This window comes from Falco peregrinus, chromosome 1, assembly GCF_023634155.1.
Source record: "Falco peregrinus isolate bFalPer1 chromosome 1, bFalPer1.pri, whole genome shotgun sequence".
NCBI classification, from domain to species: Eukaryota; Metazoa; Chordata; class Aves; order Falconiformes; family Falconidae; genus Falco; species Falco peregrinus.
This window is the reverse complement of record NC_073721.1, coordinates 8,534,172-8,558,442: the sequence shown is the minus strand read 5'-3', so window position 1 is coordinate 8,558,442 and position 24,271 is coordinate 8,534,172. Positions and strand designations below refer to the sequence as shown.

The 24,271-nt window shown below is 36.3% G+C and overlaps 1 protein-coding gene across 27 annotated transcripts in view; it reads left to right on the top strand.

Annotated features, from left to right (window-relative positions):
* Positions 1 to 24,271, top strand: part of KCNMA1 (potassium calcium-activated channel subfamily M alpha 1) — a 505,717-nt gene that overhangs the window by 368,986 nt on the left and 112,460 nt on the right. For all 27 annotated transcript variants that reach the window (XM_055802251.1, XM_055802256.1, XM_055802243.1 and 24 more), the window contains 3 exons: positions 895 to 1,004; positions 10,406 to 10,474; positions 23,537 to 23,623. In XM_055802251.1, coding sequence (XP_055658226.1) covers positions 895 to 1,004; positions 10,406 to 10,474; positions 23,537 to 23,623 — 266 coding nt within the window. The remainder of the gene's footprint in view (positions 1 to 894; positions 1,005 to 10,405; positions 10,475 to 23,536; positions 23,624 to 24,271) is intronic.

The window sequence follows — 24,271 nt, the reverse complement described above, 5'->3', positions numbered from 1 at the left end:
CGAACAACTTCAGCGTAGGCCATATTTCGTTTCAGCTGGCTTGGTATTTGCTCTTCTGAAGTATAGTGCTATTCCTACTGATGGATACCAAGTAGCTTGATCCAGTTACCTTAATATAGGTGTTTGATACTAATTGAAGACCTCATAGAATGTCTGAGACATAAGCTTTATAGATATGACGTGGCATCCACGGACCCCAGGGTAGCAGCTGGAAGCTAGGTGACATTGCATGTGCGTCTCAGATATCACTAGAAACTTCTGCTTTGGCAAATGTATTGAGCTTTTGATGGTAGTCATGTAGCACCTCTGACTTGTTTTTCTTCATACCTTCAACAGTAAAAGATTTCTGAATTTAGCAGTAACGGTTTTCTCCAGTTGTTGTCCTACACACTGATAACTGTTGAAATTGTTTCAGTATATGTTCCTCATACTGCCTTGTTAGTTATAGATGCAGAGAAGGGGAAAAAAAAAGGTTTAAAGGATGAGTTTTGACTGCCGATCAACTTCAAAACAAGGAGAAAATAATGGTTAGAGAAACACAAATAGCAATATAATGCAACCATTTCACTAGAGAATTTTCAGAAAGAGAAAATTGAGAAACTTTTTTCCTCAAGCTCTCTACAACCTTATTTCTCCTCATGCTGAATGTGCTTGCCAAGAATTGGGTGTATTATTTTTACGTAGGATACTTGATTTACTGACTACATGTACTCATTTATTTATTTATTTATTTGACATTCCAGGAAGTCCTGTAAAAATAAGCAATATTAGTTGCTGTAACAGTCTAGTGGCTTATTTGTTAAAATCTGGTTCGTGTTTTAATGGTTGTTTGTAAAATTTAGAGAAAGCTTTTGGTTTCACTTAGAACTCTGCATCTCTGTTTCTGTGTTTCAGATTGAGGAGGATACGTGGCAGAAATACTACCTGGAAGGAGTTGCAAATGAAATGTATACAGAATATCTGTCTAGTGCCTTTGTGGGTTTGTCCTTCCCTGCAGTTTGTGAGTAAGTAGAAATACATATTAATGTAGATAAGTATTTTCTTCTCTCAAGTGAAATCTGAGGTTTCTGCAGGAGACCTTTTCGCTCTGCTACAGGCCTAAAGTTGCTACATCAGATGGGATCCAATAAAATAAACTTTAAAGCAATCACTGCATGGAAGTATGCAAAACATTATAATGCTTGTTTTCAGAAGAGATTTGGAATTAAGTGATTGTAAATGAAAGCATAAATGTTTTTGGTGTTGAACAAATTCATCAGCAATCCATTTAAACTGAATTATTTACTCATCTGTGCTGTCCTATTGTTTCTTCTAACGTTTCCCATTCCTTGAATAGTGGTTGTCAGTGTCACCATCTTGGCTTATGTCCCATTCCAAGGAAACTATCATTAATTGAAACAGATGTAGTGGAGTTGTATAAGCAGTGTGGCATCCAGAGCACTGTAGAACTGGTTGCAAAACACTTCTAACAAGTGAAATATGTCAGAAAACACATGTCTTTTCTGTAATGAGAAAGGAGTTTTTGAAGCATATAATATATAAGCGTAGTATAAGGCATGCTACAACTTTATTTCTGGAGACTGAAAATCCATATATTTGTCCTAGAATGATTCTGTGAATGAGAGATTTGTATGCACAGGGTTTCTGTGATAAATACTGTGGCCGCAAACGTAGTCAGAGTAGTTTAGCACTGTTGTATTTCCTCTTCTCTTGGCATTGTTCTTGGTTAGAGCCGTGCCAACCAAAAGGTCACAACAAAGGCTGGACAGCTTTTCCTAGGGACTGTTCAGATGCTTAAAAAGAAAAAGACCCTACTCTGGAGAGTTTGATGTCTAACTAGATAACGTAGAAAAACTTCTGCACACTCCCTTCTTAGAGGAGGAAATAAAGAAGTAAGATCTCTCATGTAAAGGAGAATGATTTTGCTTCAACTCCTTTCACTTCTCCAACCTTTTTTGACTTAAAAAAAGCATAAACATAGGGTTATGGCATAAGAATGAAGGAGAAAGAACTGTTAGACAAATGTTATCAACTTAATAATCTGTCCTTTCCTGGGATGTAGCTATGACAGAGCCCCGTCTTTGATTTGCTAGTAAAATGAAGGGGCTCACAATCTCTTCCTTCTCTCTGTTAACCAGACTGTGACTAGGCTCTTGAGGGACAATTACTATAATCACAAAACTTTGCCCAGATATCTTGAAACAGAAAATCTCATAATGCATTCTAGAAATATGTATTATGTTCAGAATTGAATGGTAATTTGTGCTGTTTATGCTAACTACAATCATGAAAATTAAATCTCCACGCCAAACCATTGTCAAACATAGCTGAGTTTCCATCCCATTTCTTAGAAACATGTGACTGAGACTGGCTGTGACACAAACCTGACATTCTTTTAACTGTACTGGTAGAGCTGAGATAAAATGATCAATAAAGAAAGGGTGTTTGTTGAGATTTGGAACCATGTCTAAGCTTTGGAGCTCTCCTCAAGCGTTTGGTTATCTGGAGGCATAATTAACTGTGTTTCCTAGTTTAAATTAAAGCAAAAGTTTTATATCAAAATTTCCAACAGTTTCATCACTCTATTAAATTCAGGTTAATTAAAGCATATTGAAAATTAAAATGTAGTGTTTCATATTAATGAGTTCAGTGCATGGGTGTTTGCATTACTGTAAGAATTGGCTCTTCAATTTGCAGAAGAACCGAAGGACAGCAAAATGTCCGTTGCATTGGTTTGTGAAGGGGAAATAAAATTGGTGGCCAGGCTTAGTGTGATCAACTACCCACAAAGTGTACAGACTTCGAGAACAGGTTTTGTAATTCGGATTTTCAAAATTTGTGCCATCAATGACATTTTAAAACTTCGAAGCTGAATAAAATGTGCTGCTTCCTCAGGTTATTGGCCTTGATTGCCAGTCTAGGAATGTGATTATTTGTAAATAGGCTGCCACACAGTTTGGATAACATAAGTTAAGAGAGTGCAGAAACATCTGCTCTTTCAGTGGGGATGGGATGCTCAGAATTGTTGAAGAATTTCAACCTTTTGATGTCGACACCAGGGTGAAGAATTAGATGGAAGTAGACAATAGTATCAGTCTGCAAGTTTAATTTATAACTGAGTATATGTGTGCATACTGCGTGAACGTGTTCCCACCTAGGTATCTTCAATACCTGAATGTAGTTGCTATTGTTCTGTGCCCTTCAGTGTTGCTGAACCAGGTGTGGATGATGCTGATTGAAAGAGTAAACTAACCAAGCTGTCCCCCAACTTGTGTGGTCTTTTAGTGGGCCATCTAATAGCTATTAATACAAGGCTAACCTTCACCCAGGTTCTAGGCCCACCATTCTCCATCCAAAAAATTTCCTAGTGAGGCTAGCACGACTATGCATTGACCTAGCAGTGGGAACAGCATATCAGAGGTGTCCACTTAATATATGTTAAAGTGGGCCCATTTGCTGTTGGCTCTACTTTTGAAGTAATTAATTCAATCCAATGTTATAGCCATGCTTTAATAAAAGCAAAATTATAGAGATGTCATTATCTCTGTATTTGCGTAGCGTATTGTTGCACGGCCTATATTCCTATAGTAGTCATGAAGGTTTTCTGTATGTTTTTACAACAGACTGTTTGGGGGGCTAATCACAGTTAGAAACTTCACTGTCCTGATGAAAGAGAACTGAATTAGGCGACTGGTGATGCTCAGCACTTAGCTCCGTTCTCTCTCCGCGTCACAACAGATTATTTCTCTTCCAGATGTATTCATAGCAGTGGCACTTCCCACTCCAAGGGCGACCCCGAATAAAGTCAGTATTTCACAGAGCGAGGACAGCATGGGCTACCTGTAACTGTCGAGTTCTTGCTTCTATCTTTGGATCTTTCTCTTCAACTAGGCTTGACTTGTCTCAGAGGGCGAGGTAAATCTTAGGCACTTTTGGACTCCTGTGGCTTATGCTACACATAATATGAACAGTGCAGTTTCTTCCTCTCTGAAGGAGTGGTGCTGGGTCAGGCCATACCTGCTCAATTAAGGGTTTTTCCCTGAGCCCAGGATTTTATTCAACGCCGCAGATGTGTCCCATTTTAGACTCAACAAACCTAAGCTCAGCTCAGGTAGCGACCCAGCCACAAGACAGCCTTTGGACTGACATGACTGCAGATGAAGCTTTCAGTCTTCTGACTGTGATTACAATCAGACTCCATCTGATTCTGCCAAAGATTTCTCCTGTATTGTATACTTTCCTCCAAGCACTCTCAGGCTCTCTCCTCTGGGTCCCCCCAGGAAAAGCTTGGCCACTCCACTGCCGCCACCCAGGCGATGATGATGTGCTAGATAGTCCCCTCAGGCACGCCTGGGAGACAGCAAGATCCAACACATGAAAACAGATGTTGTAAGGTCCCACTGTGCTCCCTAATGTCATCTCAGTGGACAACAGCCTTTGTGCAAGTATGAAAATGCTGCTTTGATAGAAAAGTGTCCCTAGGTCAGCACAGAGGCCATACGTCTTCCCACAGTTCTTTAATATGTTTGAAGTATGAAGGCGTATGTTACTGTTACCTATGCTTACGCCATGGTCTTAGATAACCTGGATTTTGCTACCCTGGGTACAAGCAATAAGTAGTGAGTTAGTAAATGTACAAATTCTCATTTATTTATTCAATACTGTTTATATATACCAATTATGTTTCTTCTCCATACCTAAAAAAAAAAAGCTAAAAATACCCACTTCTATAAATCAAGCTTGTTTTTTTTGTGCTTAAAACCTTCAGTAGAGCTCTTATATGAACAGTATCCTTACTGTTCTTCTTTGAACATGATCAGCTTTAATGGGAGCCAGAAAGAACAGTGGAATGACAGTTTGGTTTAGCAGAATAAGAGTACGTAAAAGTAATGAAAGACAAATATTTATGGAACTCCATAGGCAAGCAGGATGTATTCCACACTTCACAGCACTTCCATTGCGTTTCAAATCAGGAACCATCTCGTAGAGCAAGACAATATTTGATGTGGTAAACACAGAGAAAAATCAATGTAGAGTTCTATATTGACATTTCTTACATTCAGTGTCTTCATAAGACTGACAGGCCATGAATCAAAAGCTATTAAATATTCAGCTCCCGTTCTCACTGCCATCCGCGTAATGGCAGTGGTACCCACTACCGTCGGCAGCAATTTCATTTGCTCACCTGCTCTTGATCTTGTCAGCAGCCACTGACTGGACCTGGTACAAATAATTTGTATGAAGCACTTCTGTGTGTATATACCTGTATATAGAGTTATATATGTCATTGAGTGGTGTATGTCATGTTACCATGAGTGACATAAGTCACTCTACACACACTCTATTATATTATATATATAATGACACACGAACCCACTAGAAAAGAGCCTGATCTTTGTCAAGGTTCACCCATGTTTTCTATATGCTTTTGTATTAAAGTGTACGCTTGGTATTCTCTGCTCCCTCTGGATGTCTACTTTTCCTGCTGCCGTGAATTCCTCATTATCCTAGCAGTGCTCCAGCCTCAGAGGTCTTTTTCCACTGTGCTAGATTTTAAAGAGTGCTTTGACTTTTTTATTGATGAATGCAAACCTTGGCCCACTTCAGTAGTTTTTTTTTAATATTATTTTAACATGTTAATTGTTTACAACTCGATCTCATAGAATTTAATAGCAAGTTTTTTTCTTTTGGTCTCTGGATGACCCCATAAGATCTTGATCTCCTAAGGAAAAGAAAAAAGGCCTTGTCCATAGCCATACATGAATGATGTTCAAGAAAATTACTACTAAAAGGTTTGTTAAAGGGTTGTTTTAAAAAAAAAAAAAAAGTTAAAGTTTAAAGAAGTTTTAAAAACGTCTAAAAGCTTTCCCTGCCACTTTCCCCGCCCCCCTTCCCCCCGCATCCATTACCCTGTTGGAGACAAGAAGCAAGTCTATAGTAACCTTCTACCAGAAGATAATTTAAAGGCTGGGGGACAAGAGCCTTTTCCATATACTTCCCGTGATGAGCCCTCAGAGCCAAATAGCCTCTTGTCATGATGTGACGAAGTGAAAGAAAAGAGAACAAAACTTGTATATGGTATGCAGGTGCAGCAGGGAAACGGTTACTGAAGTACTAAAGTACGTCGGAAGGGCTGCCATGCGGGCGCTTTAGGCACTCTTTGTATGTAGTTTCATCAGTTTCAAATCTCTCTCCAATACATCTATTGGTTTCTGACTCTGACCAAAGAAATTAAAGAGTATTCTGCAACATTTTAGCAGTGTTTTGCATGCACTGAACCTGGCAATGAGTATTGCTTTGTAGCCAGTGATTCCTAACTTGCAAAATACAAAATTTAATGATGTTTAATTTTATTGCTCAGGTGGGATTAGACTAGAAAGCATACCTTGAATACGTAGGATCTCTCTATCTCTTCGCAGCTGAGATTAAAGTTACAATTCTAATCTGAGCTGCCTACTTAACCAAATCTTGTCTGGTAAACTAAACTCCTCGCTGGCATTGTTCAGTTTTCATTAAGTTAATGATTTCATGAATTTTATGGACTTTTATGCTCCACGCCAAAGTAAAATACCTAGCAATCACAGATCTAGAAACTGCGTGATTACAGATACACGTGGTACACCCGTATTTTCTTTATTTCCAAGCTGGCCTGTTAGGGTTTCTTCTCCTTTTGCAGAATGCTCAGACTTTTTGCTGTCTTTCTCAGGTGAAAATAATAAGTCAATAGTCACATAAGATAAGCACTATTATAAGTGGAAATAAATGTCATAGTAGTTAAGTACTCTTAATTTTTGAGCAAACATTCCTGTACTGGTAGCAGCAACACCAGTGCCTTCTGTGTTATATATGTGATAGATTTCAGCCAGTGGCTTTGTTTCTTAGCACCTCTAATTTCTGATTCCTCCTCTAACTTCTGTTGTCATCCGCTCTTTTGTAGCATACGTAAGACCCAGCAGTTCTAATGCAAAAGTAGAAGTGTATGTAATGATCTAGTAAGACACCTATAAAATAAATCTCCATATTTCATAAGACACCGAAAACTCTTGCTATGCATTGTACACTTGGTCAGATAACCACTTACATCAGTGATTCCTTTTATTTTTTGTAATGGTTCTGTGAAATTCTAGTATTGGAGTATTTCCTTTTTTTGTTGCAATTTTTTTGCCTAAGCAATACATAAGTATTAAACATCTGGAAGAATCACTTTTGCTAGTTTCCTGTGATTGCCGGTAAGATGAGCCTGACACTAACAAACCTTTAAAAGAGATATTTGAGTTATGATATACATGTATGTGTGTATATATTTATCATTTTAATATATGTTTGTACATATATAGTGTCTTTGTATGTGAACATATAGCATATATAAATAAATATTTACATAAGTAAATATATGAATAATGATAATTTCTATTCCAAAACATACAAAGCTCATTGACTGCACTGGTTTTAAATACTGCTTCTCAGTGAGAGTAAAGTACCTGATATTCTCATCCTTCCAACTCCTAAGGAACACAGCATACTATCAAGCAGCAAAGGAAGCACTACTTGCCAATGTGCATAAAAAAATCATTTGAAAAGAAGACAAAAATAATATATTTAGGAAAGAATTCTGATATTGTAAATTATTCTCTCGGCTTAAGATGATGCTATAAGATTTTTTTATTTTTTTTTAATCAGGAATTCTATTTTCCCCTGTATTTTTCCTTAGGTGCATAGCAATGTGATTTATTCTGTATCAAAATACTTTTGCTAACTAAGTTGAACGAAGGTATAGAATTAGTTGAAAATACTTTTTCTCTCCTGAGGACAGTACCTATTCCTTTGTCAAAAGTAGTTCAACAAAAAATGTTAGAACTGAGTTTGAGGGGAAAAAAAAAAAAAGATTTATGATGTGCAAGATTTCAATCAAAAAACTTTCTTGAAAAGCAAAAACTTCCCATTTAATTTCTAATTTAAATCCTTTTTATAATGTTTTGTACAAAAAGAAATAATTAAGAACTAATCAGGGTTTTATCTTCGTGTTTTGCTGCTCAGAAAGGCGTATGATAATTTCTTTATATTCTACATATTCTAGTACTTTCACATGCAAATAATACAGCAGTTATCTATGTTTAATTTATGCCAATGATAGTCTTACCAGTAAAAAAAGATTTAATGTCAAAAAGAATTTATTTCCCTCTGTGTAGATAGAAATAGTCAGATTGTTGAGAGCCTTTGTTCTTGACCATCTGTTTTCATCAGTAGTTAAGAGATGATGCTGGCAGTTGAAAATAAAATAGAAATTAATGCCTCATGTACTGTCATTGACAATTCTTGTGGACTTCTACATAATAATTTGAGATAAATAGTGTTCTAACTTCTTATTACAAGGTTCTTTATGTATCCGGGGGGGTGGGGGGTGGGGGGAGCAGGTATAAGATCTTTCTCATTATAATCTTATCAAGATACATTTGCAAAATACAGTTAAATAGTGAGACTTACTAATCCGAATGTTTAATGGGATGACCAAGTGCATGTAAACCTATTTATTTGACCACTTAAATATTTTTAGTAAATCTATAGATAGGAATGACAAAATAATGCCTAATATTAGGATAGCATTATGCTTACCTCTTTATGTTGACTTTCTCAGGTTTTGGTGGTGGGGCTGTTTTGGTTTGGGGTTTTTTTTAATGAATATATATGTATGGAGATAGATTATCAAATACTGCACAAAGCAGAAAGCAAGGAAGAGAATTTAAGTTTGTTTCCTAAAGGAATGTAGGCGGTCAGCATGAAAGAATAGGTTTAGAACTTTTGACATTCATGGCTCATAAAGTTGTATTTCATATAATTGTTTTTAAAACAGAAGTGTAATAGTCTTAATAGAATGTATAGGGTACCCTAGTTTTAAAATGTTTGAGAAGTGATTTTTTTTTTTCTAATTTAACTTGTTTTGATGCTGATAGTCAGGCTTCATTTACCTGTTAACATTGTGGGAGGTGATGGGCTAACTGAGAATTCAGTAGCTATTGGGATTTTGTCTGCCCATTTCTGACATTGGCTGGAGTTCTGGAGGTAGGAGCAGACTTAATTGGTTCTGAAAAAGAAAAGTCCAATGAATCTTGCCCCTACTTGTCATTTTGTATTGCTTCCCAGTACTGAGACATCACCTGCTTCCCCAGACAAGGACATTAAAGGGGCACTTTTGCAATCCTTTAAAAGGAAAATTTTTGAAGAAGTACACTTGAGTTTTACATCGCCAAACTTAAGCAGTGCAAAGTAAATTGTATCATATATATACCCTTCTGTGATCTGCAGCACATCGCCTCAGCATTGTCAGAACCCCTACATCCATGCTTATCTCTACTTATTCTCCAATCCTGAAGAAATAGCAGTAATTTACTGTTCACAGTGATATCTGAAACTTATTATAGAAATGGAATATCAGTTCAGCAGCCAATTCCTTATTTTCTGCTAAGTATGTGACAGGTGCAATGTATGCAGAATATCACCTTATTTGCTTAAAGAAAATAAATAGTATTGAAATATATGCAAAAAAATGAACAACACTAAAGTAAGGAAGGTTGTAGAGAAGCAGTGAGCACTAGAAAATTTAGTGTATGATGTAGAAGATGGCAGCCATCTAATTGAAAGGTGAGGCCTAGAATAATTTGTGACAGATTTGTAGAGTAGGAAGCAAGTAACATTGACTTTGCATGAAAAAACTAGAAAATGGTTTCTAGTTATTTTTTTTAAAAAGGTAGTTTCTTCATTTATTTTCATAGAGCCTATTAGCTTGAAGCAAATGGTGCCATGCTAACTCAGTTTTGCAGTCTATGAATATCACCCTTGAGATGTTTTAATAAACAGCCACTTGCACAAAATTTTACAACTGAAAAAAATGTGTATTGCAGGATCAGATTTTGCTTCCTATATATTTGTCAGAAATTACTTCCAGTTGCGCTGTTCCTCTGTGACAGCAGTTGGCAAATACTGACTTATTAATAGTGTACTTTCAGTTTAGTTTCAGTATTTACATATTTTCTAAGGAATGCACACTGCAGTCAACATATGGTTGAATTCCAGCAAAGATGTGAAAAATTTTCTCAAGACATCCACAACTATAGCCAAATGCAGTTTTATGTTGTATATCATGACCTTTGTTATTGTTGCTTAGGTAGAGTTAATAATATGATGTGTTTTGGTTTTATGTTCCTCTTCTCAGCTTGTGAGCTTACATTTTTAGGAAAATGTGTTCATTATCTTCAAAATAGAAGCACTTTAATATATGTTTTGTGTATACCTAACTTAAACACAATGGGAAGAGATCTTAGTGTAAGGTCTCAAACTTCAGCCATCTCCACATACGTGATGTTGGTTGCGGATAAGGACTGACTCTTGGCCTCTTCTTTTCCTACAGACTGGTGTTTGCGAAACTAAAGCTCTTAATGATAGCCATAGAATACAAGTCGGAAAAACGAGAAAGCAGGTATGTCCGATGCCTATGAATTTTGAAGTTCTGGAATGCACTGTCAAGAATTTTGCCTGCTTTGTTTTTTTTTTTTTTTTTCCAGAATGAACATAGCTATTCTTACACTTTTGAAATATTTCAGAGTATAATTAGCATGCCATTGTATTACACCATTTCACATAACGCTGAAAGACTTTTCTTTCTGCCCTATTCTTCTCTGTAATTAATTCAAGTCAGAACATTTAGTAGAAGGGGGGGGGGGGGGGCGGGGGACGGGACACGACACACAGGGATACATATGTCCCATTTCCAGAAGCGCAATTCCTTTTTATTTAAACAGAAACTTAGGATGTTTTTGTTTATAGTCAAGCAATTTTAACTGGTGGTCCAACTTATTTTACTGACAATGGAGAAGTGGAAAACAGATGCGATATCAAAACTCGTTGTGGCTATGTGTATTCTCAAAACAATAATTTCATTTAAATAAGTTTGGAAGAACCAGTTTAGATAGGATACAGGATAAACAGAAATATAGGCTAAACATAGTATTTTTATGGTATCTGTTCTGACAAAACTTGCGCATGTGAATAGCATCATGAAACTGGAAAAGATTAATTTAGCTTTCAAATTACGAGATGGCTGACTCCTTTCTTCAACCAAAAAGAAAAGAAGTCATTATTATTAGTTCAGATTCACAGACAGGAAAAGAAATATTTCTTGTGAGGTTTTTTGGTACAAAAATTCATAAAATTTGAGTCAATATTGGAGTCAATATTCTATCAACTTGTCCATCAGTGCTTTACACAACATTCATTTTTGTATTACAGAAATTATATAAATGTGCTCTGCCACATGTGGAGGGACATATAATAAAAATATGACAGTACTGACTATGAGCTGAAGTTTATATTCCTCTGTTGAAAATTACATTCTGTACTACTGTAGTAAATCTGGAATGCTGCATATTAATTTACCTTATAATTGACCACTAACGACCTAAAATGTTGACAGCAATTGTATCTCCTTGGAAGAGACTCAATTCTGTCATTTGAGCTCGTGCCACAATTTCTGAGGTTTCAAAAGTTTATTTTAATGGTTATTATTAAATGCTGTCATTTTTCTTTATTCAAAATATCTGTGAAACCTATGTGGGGCATTTAACGTGGAAAATGCCACGTTACAACTGTTTAGAAGAGTATTTCCATGCCCTGTAGTATGTTTTGCTTGTTTTCTTTTTCTATGTTATAAAGTGATATGTGAAGTGGTGTATGTGCTATTGGATATTATTTTTTTCAACATGATGCTGATTAAGACATCCTTTTTTGTTTCTGTGGGGTTTTTTTGGAAATACCAGATTTCAGATTTTTTTTAGTGTTTTCAGCTCCCATGTGCTCTTAAAATACTTTTCCATTGAATGATCTCATTCCGCACTGGCTAGTGTAACGTGAATGATTTTTTTATATTATTTTTTTCTCTAAACAGTTTAATTTCTTCCTAGGGAAAATAAAAATATGATAGTAACAGCAGTGGAACTATTTACCAGATTTTGTATTTCCAATATTAGAAAATATTTGGTTTCTGTTGGTTCTCCTAAGAATTATTGCCCAACTTTAGACTGTAATTACTTCACTTGTCATTTACTTATGCAGGTGCTAATATTACAGTCTTTTTCAGTAATAACAGATAATTCATGGCTTCCATGTCATTCTTTGCACTAACTTCAGTGGGAGTTGGATTGAGTTCTTAATCACAAGGTGATGCAGAGGATCCCACAAAAAGTAACACAATGTGATATAATCATATATTTCTTCTTACTTAAAGCCACGCAGGTAACAGTTCACAATTAATTAATTTTGTAGTAAAAAAGAGCCTAAAAATTGCAGAAATCAATACGAACAAAGGGATGTTCACAGCAGCATTTTGTGAATATACATGTAAAAGGAGAGCATGTAAGCTAGGTATTCACATTTTCTTATAAGCCTGATTCACCCTAATATCTGCTGACTTTATTAACCAGTGATACTTTTATAGTCACTGTTCAGTGAATCACAGAGCTACTTGCAGAGTATCTTTTTCTGTTCTACTTGTTCCTGTGCTCTTCAACCCAAATATGCTACATGCATATTTGTGGTTTTCTGAGCTGGAGCCTTTTAATCTAACCAGAAAAGTAATGGAACAAAACTTGTGTCTCACTTCTTAGGTATACTTACATTTCCTTGCATCTTACTAAATGAAAAGATGAGGAATGAAGCTAGAAAATAGAATAACATGGTTTACAAGTGCAAGCTGTCTTTGAATAAGATAGATTTGTCATTTGCCAGTTGTTGATGTTGACTTTGGAAATATTTTAAGTGAATTCATATATTTTTTTCTTCATTGGTAATTCTTAATAAAGGTGAAGAGGGAACTGATTATGGTACCCTATGAGCTTTCACTCCTTATGAGAGTAACCAACAGTAGATATGTGCTGATTGATTTTATGATTATAGTTTAGATACATATTTTGTAAAACTTGGCAGGTTTTACATAGTTCACAATTTAGAGCAACAATGATAAATAGAAATAAAAAATTAGAATATTATCCAGGTGGCATCCTTTTATTAAGAGCTAGTATTTCCTGCCATAGCTGAGGTGGGTCTGAGACCAGTATTTTCAGGAGCAGAAGAAATTTTCAAAGCATTCTTTCTGCCTAAGGGATGAGATGATCTTACACCCACCAGTTTAACTTTTGTTGCTAGTCATAATAGATAAGTAAATTCTATATCTGATATTTTACTTACACAGGGAGGGAGATTCTTTTTAAGCTTAGTTCTGTATGCCTGCTCCCTTTGCACTCAGAGCTGAAGCAGTGCAAAGTAAATTCCAAAGTTTGCACAGCTCTCTGAAGGGGTAATGTGAGGGCATTCTAGAGTTCCTAATCCCTTCTTTAAATCTTCACCTCAGTGTTCAGGATAAATCCCAGTACCATTTTAAGTCAAAGACAGAATTCTCATTGACTTTGTTAATGACTTCATTGCATGCAGAATGGCATAAATGCTCATTTACCTATGCGCTTTCCCCCCCCCCCCCGGCCCCCGGCAGTCTCCTAGATGGTGGTTTTCTAAAGCTTTCTGATTTACAGCCACATTCTGTTAACTCTGCTGTAGGGAATTTGAGATCAATAGTAATTATAAATCATCGCAACTCCTTCCAAGCTGATATTAACGTACAAGTTAGCAGCAGCTGAGCTTCCTGCTTGCAGCTGGGATTTTTTCCCTCCTTTTCCCCTGACTGTTGATAAAGTTATACAAAACATTAAGCACACCTTGACAAGTTTTAACAGTATCACAGTGTTAATTATAAACAATTTATGATTTTGCAAGATTGCTTAAAAGTGAAAATGAAAAGTGTTCAAGCCTAAATTTAATATAGTCATAGGTATGATAAATACAAACTCGTTTTCAGATGATGGGTAAAGTAGTGATAGTATTTTTATCTTTTTAGGCAACTGGTTTTCATCGAGGTATCTTAAAGATTAATCAAAATAGCCATGATTAGATTATTATTTTGTTTTACCTTACATATATATTTAATAATGTTTAAATTACTGCTTAGTTATCAAAGTAACCTCTGAGTTTACAAAACATGACTGCATTTAGTGGGTTTCTGACCAGCTGCTAAGGCCTGCCCTTTAGTAGTTCCAGGTCACAATATTAGTTAGCCATTCCTTCATCTCTAATTAGGATTGGGGAATATTCTAAGTAGTAAGTAAGATCAGGAAGCACTTCTTAAATAAGTTTTTGTGTCCCTGATGCAAGCCAAATACCTTAGCTTAAAAATGGTCTATCTTAGTTGATTTGTAGAGAGGTTTTGTTTCTTCTGTAATAAAAATGCTGAAGGAACACGGAGAACATCAGCCTGAAAATGTTCCAGGAAAGGTGGCTGAATAGATAGCAAAAAGTATCAGTTCAAAATGCAGACACTCAAACTCCTTATTGGAAATCCCTTTTAGACATATTTTTGCCTTCCCCTGTATTTTTTTTCCTTTTTTTCAATGAGTAAGCAAGAAGGAAAGCCTAACCAGGATTCCTCCCTCCTGCACTCTGTCTTTACTCCTCTTGTTAAATTTTCTCTCTGTCTATCCATATATTTGTTCTCATTCTCAGCAGAAAAACCTTTGAGCCTTGAAGAATTTTAAGTAAAGGGTTTTTTTGCTTTTGGTGTCAGTTGATTTCTTATCAAAGTGTTTGATTTGCAATTTTTTTCTTGTCGTTTGCAGAAGCCGAAAGCGGTATGCCCTCTTCGTTACCTTTCCTTCCAACCTCAATCCTACCTCCACTCCTTCTAACTTCAGGACTAATTCCTTGCCAAGAACACAGGAAGATAACATCTTTGTCTATCTTTCTCTGTATATACACACACATATATACATATATATATTCATCTGTCTATGTGTGTGTGTATATATATATCTGTGTGTATATTTCTATATGAGCCCCCAATCTCAAGGAGGAGAGAGAATAGCATTTTGTCTCTCCATTGGTTCTTGTGACTCATGCACTAACTTCTTTGCAGGAAGTACAAAATAAATCAGTATAAAGTTTTTAGGCTTCCCACCCCACACCTCCCTACCTTGTGGAGTCATCAGTGTTTCAGATTGTTGCATTTGAAAAGCAGACTTGACTGTTAACATCTCCCCTCTTCTTTTTTCATTTGTACTGTATTGTGGCGATGTATATGTCGTCTTTACCTGACGTTGTTCTGCCATACTGTCTCCATGTCCACACCTTCATTGATGTCCTTCTTTCCCCAGATTCTTCCTTCAAAACACGTCTTTTAATACAGTAATTCATGTTCTCTTGTAGTCTCTCACCTGCCATTAACAACAACAAAATACCTGATTCTTTGCATTGCCAGTCCTGTTTCGAGCCCAGTTATTCGTAATACTCATTAAAAGCTGTTGTACCGTTACAGTGAAAGTGCCATGGAAAGTTTGTACTCTGTCTCGTTCATTATAATGGCATTTATTAAGCTCATTTATGAAGATGTAACCAAATGTATTTGTTTCTCAGTTTTGTTTTTTCTTTGGTATGGCGTGTTTTGCATTTTCCTTTGGTACACCATGCTGTGAGCCCCTCTCTAGTCTACATTCTCTCTAGCTGCTGTTGGTTTGGATGAAGTAAATAAGGCATGCCCTGCCCTATCCTCTCTCATCTGCATCTCTCTCCCCCCTCCCAGCATTGTTTTCTATTTGCTTATACCAGCCTGTCCGATTGTCAGTGGTGCTTTATGGAGACCCATTCTCATTGTCCAGACATTTCAATATCCTTCTTCACCCTACTCTCCAAACTTTTCTTTTCCATGTTTGTTCTGTTGCGTGTGTTGTCTGCGTTATGTTTATTTAAGTTTTAGTCTTACTCTCCCGTGGTTTCTGAGTAGATGTGTGAAAAGAGAGGTGGCTTCCTGTCAGTTTGGCATTATTGATATGATCCAACTGCAGAGAAGTTACTGCAACACTTAGCATCTTCAAGGATCTGCAGTTGTTGCACCTCTACCTCGCTTCTTGCTTTTAAGTATATATTATCTTGTGGTGAAGGCATGTTAACGCTGGCATGATGAGCAATATGAAGAAGTGTTGTACCAAGTGAAGTTGCTTGCTCCCAGAATGAAGTGCATTGTGCTGCTTCCTTGTACTGATAATCAGTCACTTCTGGAACCAGAAGGAATAATTGAATTGTTTCAAAGCATATTGAACTCACCAGCACCACTGAACTAGTTTGGACTATGCCCCAGTAAAATACCTCATGCATATCCTGTAGACCATGACTTAGTAGTTGCTATTGTCGAGAACTTAACTCCTGGGAGCAACCTTTTAAGTGCTTGTAGTAATTAAGCTTTAATATTCTGTAGCATGTAATGTGCACTGTGTCCTTTGCCTTGTATCTTTTTTAGTGTCTTACTAGATTTTTCTGTTTAGAGCAATATGAGTCTGAACTAATGTCAATGGTAGAGCCCAGAAGAAAGAAGCAATACTTTCTCAGTTACAACCAGTGTGAAGCTGGTATGCACGCAACTCCCACAGTGGGATTTGTGCACCTACCCTCACACTCCACTTCAAAACATACCCTGGAACAAAAATGATTGTCTCAAACAAATTTTGTAATTCTAATTCTGTAGTTGTGTGACTGACATGGTATGTTTTAAAAGGCCGTTATGCTAATAATAGTGATGCATTTCATCTGGGCATGGCATGAAACAGTCAAGAATAATAGCTGGGTTTATTTTAAAATGTGGTAGCTATAGTCAGTAATACCACATAATCTTGTTTTAGACAATGTATTATTAATAGTACTTTAAAAGAATATATCTTCCTGATTACTAGATGATATTGCTACTGTTTCAGTCACACGGGGAATGGTACAGTACATCTACCACAAGGTTTAAAGCGGAGTTGTTACAGCTTTTGTCATTTGTTTAGTCCAAATTTTGCCATTTGTGTTTCGTTTAATTCAACAATTGATCTTTTCTTGTTTTAGACAAGTATGATAGCAGTTACAAGGGTAGTCATAGATCTTGGGGTTGGGGGGGGTGGGGTGGGGGGGTGGGGCGGGACAAGAAAAAGGAGTGTTCTTGAATCAGAAAAGTTTCCTTGATGCAGGGGCGAACTGTTCAGTTGGTCACTGATAACGGGATTCATCTCACCTAACTTTATAAATCTAAATGTTAGAGGCCTAATCTCCTGTTAGTTACCCAGACTTAGTCCATGACTGCAAGGGGAGACAGTTCTTGAAAGCAGCTTCCATTCTAAGACAGATGAGATGAATCCCAGCTTTAGTGCTGTCTAAAATGTAACCTTGCAAATAATAGCAAACAAGAACAGTACGTAACTGAGGCTGCTGGGAAGGAAAGTTCTGAAAGAACTCTTCCAGCGTACATCTCCACTGATTGAGCTTATCTATGTCCTCAAGTTTTTAGTCTTCATATAGTACTGATAAAACGTTGTTATATTTGCCTTTTATTTTGTGCTGTACTTGCTGGACATCTCCACACACATTTGTCAGCTCAGTCTTAAGACTTTTACTGCACCTCTTCTATCTTCATAAGTATCCCTCATTTTTCTCAAAGACTGGCAGTGATATAAATTTGAGAGTCACCTACTTTGTAAATGCGATGTCTAGATTAAGAGGTCAAAGTCATTTACAACTTCAGCAGTAATGGAAGCCTACTCGGTTTCAACCTGTCCAAAGCAAATTGTGGAGCCATGCCACTCAGCAAGTGGCCTGCCAATAAATGCATATGGTATAATCACAGTTCAAGCTCTAAAGCTGATTAGTTATTTTTTCCATGTCGTTCACATAAAGACAGCTGTATATTCCAGAAGGCTATAGGAAGTGCTTTTCATCTCCTACTGAAATTTTTGTATACCGAAAAACTATTAGAAAAAATGTTTTATATATTTTACTAACAAGAAAAGATATCAGCCATCAAACCTTCTAATGCTGTTTCAACCCAAGAAGCAGTATGATTCCAACATGTATGATATCTGAAATCAGAGGACAAATAAAAATCACCATCAACAGCAGAAATGAGTAATAAAATAAATGGAGGGAATTAGTCCTGCCCCAAAGTGTCAGTTCACAAACTGTCCTATAGTTCAAACCTCCGACTGGCAGGTTCTCCATCAAATATCTTTAAGTTCAGCAAAACATGGACGACCTACAGTTAGTAATCAAAACCATAGCTCATTTTGAATGCTTTAAGGGAAGACATAATATGATATTCTTTATCTAGGTCACAATATTGTTTTATTGTACAGCCAATCACCCGTGCACTAGCAAAATATATTGGGCAATGCTCATGTTCCAGGGAAGGTACAGGTAAATCAGAATGGATGAACAGATATTTCATGTCTCCGTGTTTTACTGAAGGTAGCATGTATACTTAACACATCAGAAAGATAGAATCCAACAAGTGAGTAAATCAAAATTAACACAGTCAGAGTTACTAGCATATATCTATTCTACACTGACGTATGAAAAAGTTGTCATATCCTAATGTCCTATATCTTAACGTTTCATTGAACAATCTATGCAAAGAGGTCCATAAGTGTTAGTCTAGAATTTTCCTGGCCACATTTGAATTTATTTATTTATTTATTTTTAAAACTGTGCATCTCAAATGTGCGTTTATTCACTTGCTTGTGTTTAAATCAGCCTGGGAACTCAGTTTCCACTGGTAGGGTGCCATTGTTGGTGATTCTTCCCTGAGCTTTAGGTGTTCAGTGCTGGGTTGGACAGGGCTTTGAGCAGTCTGTTGTAGTGAAAAATATCCTTGACCATGGCAGGGGGCTTGAAACTAGGGGATTTTTAAGGTGCCTTCCAAATTAAACCATTCTATGATTCGTTTTGTGGTTCCTGAGAGTTAAACTGAATTCAAAGGCGATTTCCACATTTTCAATGTGCAATGTTTTCATTGCTCTTAGATGTGTGATCTTGCACCTAGTTACCAAGTGAATCCTGTTTAGCAAACTGACTGACTTTTGGTACATGTAAAGATAAGTGTAAAGCAGAGGTTTCCAAATTTTGCATATTCTGCTCTTACAAATTGTGGTGTTATCATAGAACAATGGATCTGGCTTCTCCTAAGTTCATGCTGGTGAAGTACATAAAATTTCCATTAAACATATTAAATCATAGTTAATTTACACATATTCAGTTTACATGGCTGTATTTGCCATGTGCTCTAAATGTTCACGTATGAAGGAGCAAGCAAGTCAGAAGATAATGTTGGTTTTGGTTTTTTTGGTTTTGTTTTTTTTTTTTTTGCAGTGACATGTGACCCCTGTCATGCAAAGCTTTGTTCTGAGGAATACATTTCCAGAACTCGAATTGTTAAGGAAATTATGACTTAAAGTTTTTTGACCCTGCTGTTTCTTGATTAGCTTCTGAGATAACCTAAAATAGGAATGTTATAAAATTAAATAAAACCTGATCAAGATCTTAAAGCTTTTAAAGTATTTAGCAGTTCCTTGCTTGATTTCAGGAGCTGATTTAAGAGATAAAAAATTCAAATTATGTTGTACGATAAGAACATATATTTGGAAAAATCAGGGGTGTCATTTTCAACAGCATTTTTCCAATGCGTGGCACTGAATGCATATGGATTAGCTATATATATTGCTATTAAACATAATGAGTTTCTGTCCTTTTTTTTTTGTTTTCCTACATCTTCCTATATCTGCAAAACTCCCCAGCCTTGGAGATACAAAAGATGAGACATTAGCTCAAGCTTTCTCTCTTAAAACTCCAATTTGCTTTGCCATGTACTTATCTTTTCTGCTGTGGGGAGATATATATATATATGCATATTTTCATGAGGTACTTAAACAGATACATGCATCTCTAAATAACTGATGTATGTGTTCTTCTTGGTATGCTCATAAGCCTGTTTTATTTTTTCCCCATCCTCTTTGTTCCCTATATTCTATTCTTTTAATTCAAAACATTTCCCTTGCTGTACATATTACAATGAGTGCTTATCAAAGCATAACTTCAGGTAATAACACTACAGGTGTCAGAAGAAATAATTCAATTGCTGCTTTAATAAGCAGCATGTTTTAGAAATCCATACAGACTCAGTAGAAATTTCTCATGATTTTGCTCTGGCTAAATAGCAGTGTGTATATAAACCCAAAGCTTTATGAGCCTTTGCTGTAATTCTTTGCCAATAGCAGTGATGGGGCAAATTAATTTTTATTCCCAACAGAAGATTTTGCTGCTGGGGTCATACTGCATTAACTGCGATCACGTCTATATTTTGCAGCTATAAATACAATGTATTTGTGAAAAATAAGTATGTGTGAATGAAGTCTAAGGTCTGACAAAAATAAAGTCTATAAGCTGACCCATCTGAATTGATTTCATGTGTCTCGGAAAACCTTGAGATACAAAATAGAGCTCACAATTCGTTACATCCTAAGTGAGGCCAGTTACATCTGATTTAAGAGTATTGTTCACTGCCTCTGGAAAGAACTGCTTCATTTGCTTATTACTTTGTCAGATTTTAAGTTCTCTGGCAGGGATTGAACATTCACATACCTAGTGGTTACGACAGCTTGTGGAGCTTGGGTTGTGGAGCTTTTGTTAGGATTTTTTTTACTGTTCAGGTATGGTTTATTTATCTCCGAGAATGGAATGAGGAAAAAAAACCCAAAATGGTGGGTCTATGTCAAGAAACATGCTCATCTGTTTTCACTGAAAAGCTGTAATACTTCCATGATTAAGAACGAAGTAAGGGCAAAAAAAGGTATTTTTCTGACAGAGCAGTGCCTAAGAAAAATAGCCAACCCAAACATCTTACAAGTAGCTGCGTATTTTAGAAGGAGCAACATTGTAGAAATAAATGAGACTTGCATCTGTAGAAGATTTTTGAGTTTGGATTCTCAGCATAATGGCAGATTAAGGACTAGCAGGTGGGGAAGAGGGAAGTGAAGACCGGAACACAGATGCAGTTACGGACACGATAGAAAGTTTTAGCAGAAAGGCTCTGGAGTGTTAGTGGCAGGAAGATTCTCCCCTGGTTCTTGAGGAGCAACTTACCTGGGCTCACGCTGGCTCTGGGAGTGGATGGGTGCAGTGTCCGTCTCACCTCCCTTAGGGGTGGCCTCGTAAGGCATCTCGGTAATGGCTACTAAGTGTTCTGGTGGCTCACGTGACAAAAATTGGTGCAGAAATCTGAATTTTCCAGCCTTTTTGTGAATTGAGTGACTGGTTTCATATGAAGAAGTTCTTGGGGGGCTGGTTTTTTTTGTTGGGGTTTTTTTCCCTCCCCTGTGTTTTATCCTATTTTAAAGCTGGTGAAATTGCATTTTAAAACTGCATTAGGTAAATGTTTTGGTTGCAAGCACAACTATTAAGCCAAATGCACTAAAAAAAAAATAAAAAAATAAAACACCAGATGTGAAGTTTAGCTGTGCAACTTTAATTTATCCCATTTATCTGTGTACATAACGTAGGTGTTATTTACACCATCACATTTCATTTTTTGCAATACCGCTGAAGTGTGCTGTGGAGATGAACCTGCTTTCTGTGGTGGTGACTTCTATTTGCTGTAGCTCTCCTCTCCTTTCTGTTGCAAAGCTTGAAACTGTGAATGAAGGAAAAGGGAGCATATATCTGGGTAAATGCTTTCTTTGAGATTTAATTTCTGTTCCAGCCTCTGCCACTGAATATTTGTGTGAGAGGGAGCTAATAATTTAAACCAAATCTTTTACAGATGACCTCTGATTAAGTGCTTATTATTTTGGGAACCAGAGGCTGGATTTTTGGAAATGCTGAGCATTCTTACGGCAAAAGTCTCCAGAAGTTGTATATGGAGCTATGCAATGCTAAATACTTGCAAAAAATAGCCTGTAGGCATCCCGGATTAATAGCCACTATATCTCATAGTGACTTAATCTCTCATCTGTAAAATGGGATAGTACTATATCTTCATTCTTATAAAATAAATTATGTATTTGTGAATCTTTTGCATGCTATAGTGATGAGCACTTTAGAGAAACATGTAAGAAAAATACGATGCTGATTTTAAAGAAAGATAAACTACGTGAAGCCATGCCTGGAGTAATGGCAGTAAAACACCACTGAATGAAGTTCCAGATTGTGAGAATAAAGTAGTTTGTGGCTATTAAATTAGGAATTGTAACCTAATGTCTACATAATGGGGGCTGAATTATGGCTGCAGGACCAACCTTTTAATTCTTAACTCATGAGCGCTTTATTTCGGAGCCTGCATATTCTTTTCATAGGGCCTTGCGGGCATATGTAATCACAGAAAACAATGTGCTCATTATAAAACTTTCAGGTGTATTTTTGGTCACACTAATTTATTACTTATGTATAGATAATAAATAACATCTTGAATAAGAGATCTGTTGAGGCCCATTTTCCCTCCTAACAATAGCATGAAAGGTTTTTGGCCTTCAAATTTTAGTGATGTGTGTCTGTTCAGAAATGTGCTGTATTTATTTTTGTGTATGTGTACTTCCCTACAATCAATTCTTCCTAAATCCACAAGCATTTAAGCTGCTGGTCGTCTTTATTTACTGTAAATTGCATATGTGTGGCGTTACGACTTTCTGATTTAGAAAGGCTAAGCTTTAATAAAAGAGAAAAAGAGCTTTTATTCAGTTTTAGCAAGTCAAAAGCCTAGTTGTATTACACATTAATAAAACTTGCCTGGAGAATATATTTACATCTATATGTATATTCATATTTAGCCTGATACTTTGCAAAGTGCCTTACCTAAAATCAAGTGTTAAATTATTATGGGGAAAAAAAATTAGGATATTTTGTAGAGAGACGTTGGAGAACCTCACTTCTTGATAGCAGTTTAAGATTTCCTCCATCAGGTTCAGCTGAGGTTACTCTGACAGTGTGGTTGGATTCTTTTTGTTCTTCCATGGCTGCATAGCGGTGTTTTAAGAACTTTCTATTCATTTTATGTTTTTTCAGTTGTCGTGACTGGTTGTCTTGTACCATTCCCCTTGAGTGTATGTGTGTATTTATTATTTTAAATAATAACATTATATGTCCAGATAGGGGTCCCATTAACATTCTACTTCACTAGAAATTGGCAAAAATTTACATCAAATGGTTTAGCTTCATAAATGATATTTTGTATTATTATGGAGTGGTGGTTGCTGGTTCTTCCCTTTTCACGACACTGTGAATTTTTCACCACTTTGCATGACAGAGCAAGAAAGCTGAAATGCTCAGCTTCACACATCATGTTTCTGAGAGGGTTTGTTATTTTGTATGGTCTATATTTAAAGCAAAAACATAAGAAAACACATGTAAACAGTTAAATGATGTGATTCTAGGCGGAGGCATGTGACTGTCTCAAACTTAAGTTTTTGTAAAAAGCATGTGAAACTGTTACTTGATTGGAAATTTCAAGAAAGAATGGCTTAAAATTTCCTTGCAGCCTTTCCTAACTAGTGGGTCCCCTATAACAGAACCAATTAAAGCTATTTGGGAGCGTTCAGTTAAAAGTCATTTCAACTTAAGTTTTTATTGTTTTTGTTCTTGTTTCACTGAGCAGTATATTAATCAATCCTGGAAACCATGTCAAGATTCAAGAAGGTACTTTAGGATTCTTCATTGCAAGTGATGCCAAAGAAGTAAAAAGGTAATTTATATATTTTTATCTTTAAATTTAAACACTAGTATTTGCTTTCTGTTTTTTTTTTTTTTCTTTACTTGTAAACACCTCATCTAATTTTAATTCTTATCTGTTAAAAGAGTCTCGGGGAGTTGGCACTCTAGTGAACCGACGATGTGTGCATGCCATTTTCTTAACTACAGTCCTGAATAACAAGGAAATAAAATAATTTTATAGCAGATGTGAAAAGCAATGAAGAGGCATTTTTTTTTTTTTTTACCTGAGTCCTACTAGAAAATGTAAAATATTTTGATCTGGTATCTCTATAATTAATTTGCCTCAGTGGAATTACTTTGAGAGAGGACAGGGATTACATTTTTGTCTGAGTTTCAGGTTTAGAGTAGTTGTTATTTACATAGACCTTGGCAAATATTTGATGTGAGCAAGCTACTGTATTCATTCAGTAATTGCATTAGCAGAATAATATTTATGTTCTTGTCATTTTCTTTTGCTGGAACGACATACTCTATGGCCTCGTAACAATAAATCAAACCACAGCAGTGCAGTACATCCCAACCATTGTAGGCAACTTCCCAGGTTCATTGTGCTTGATTGTCTTAGGTTTGGGTTGAATGAAAAGGAGGTTTATGGCAGTGTTTATCACCAAACTTGTGT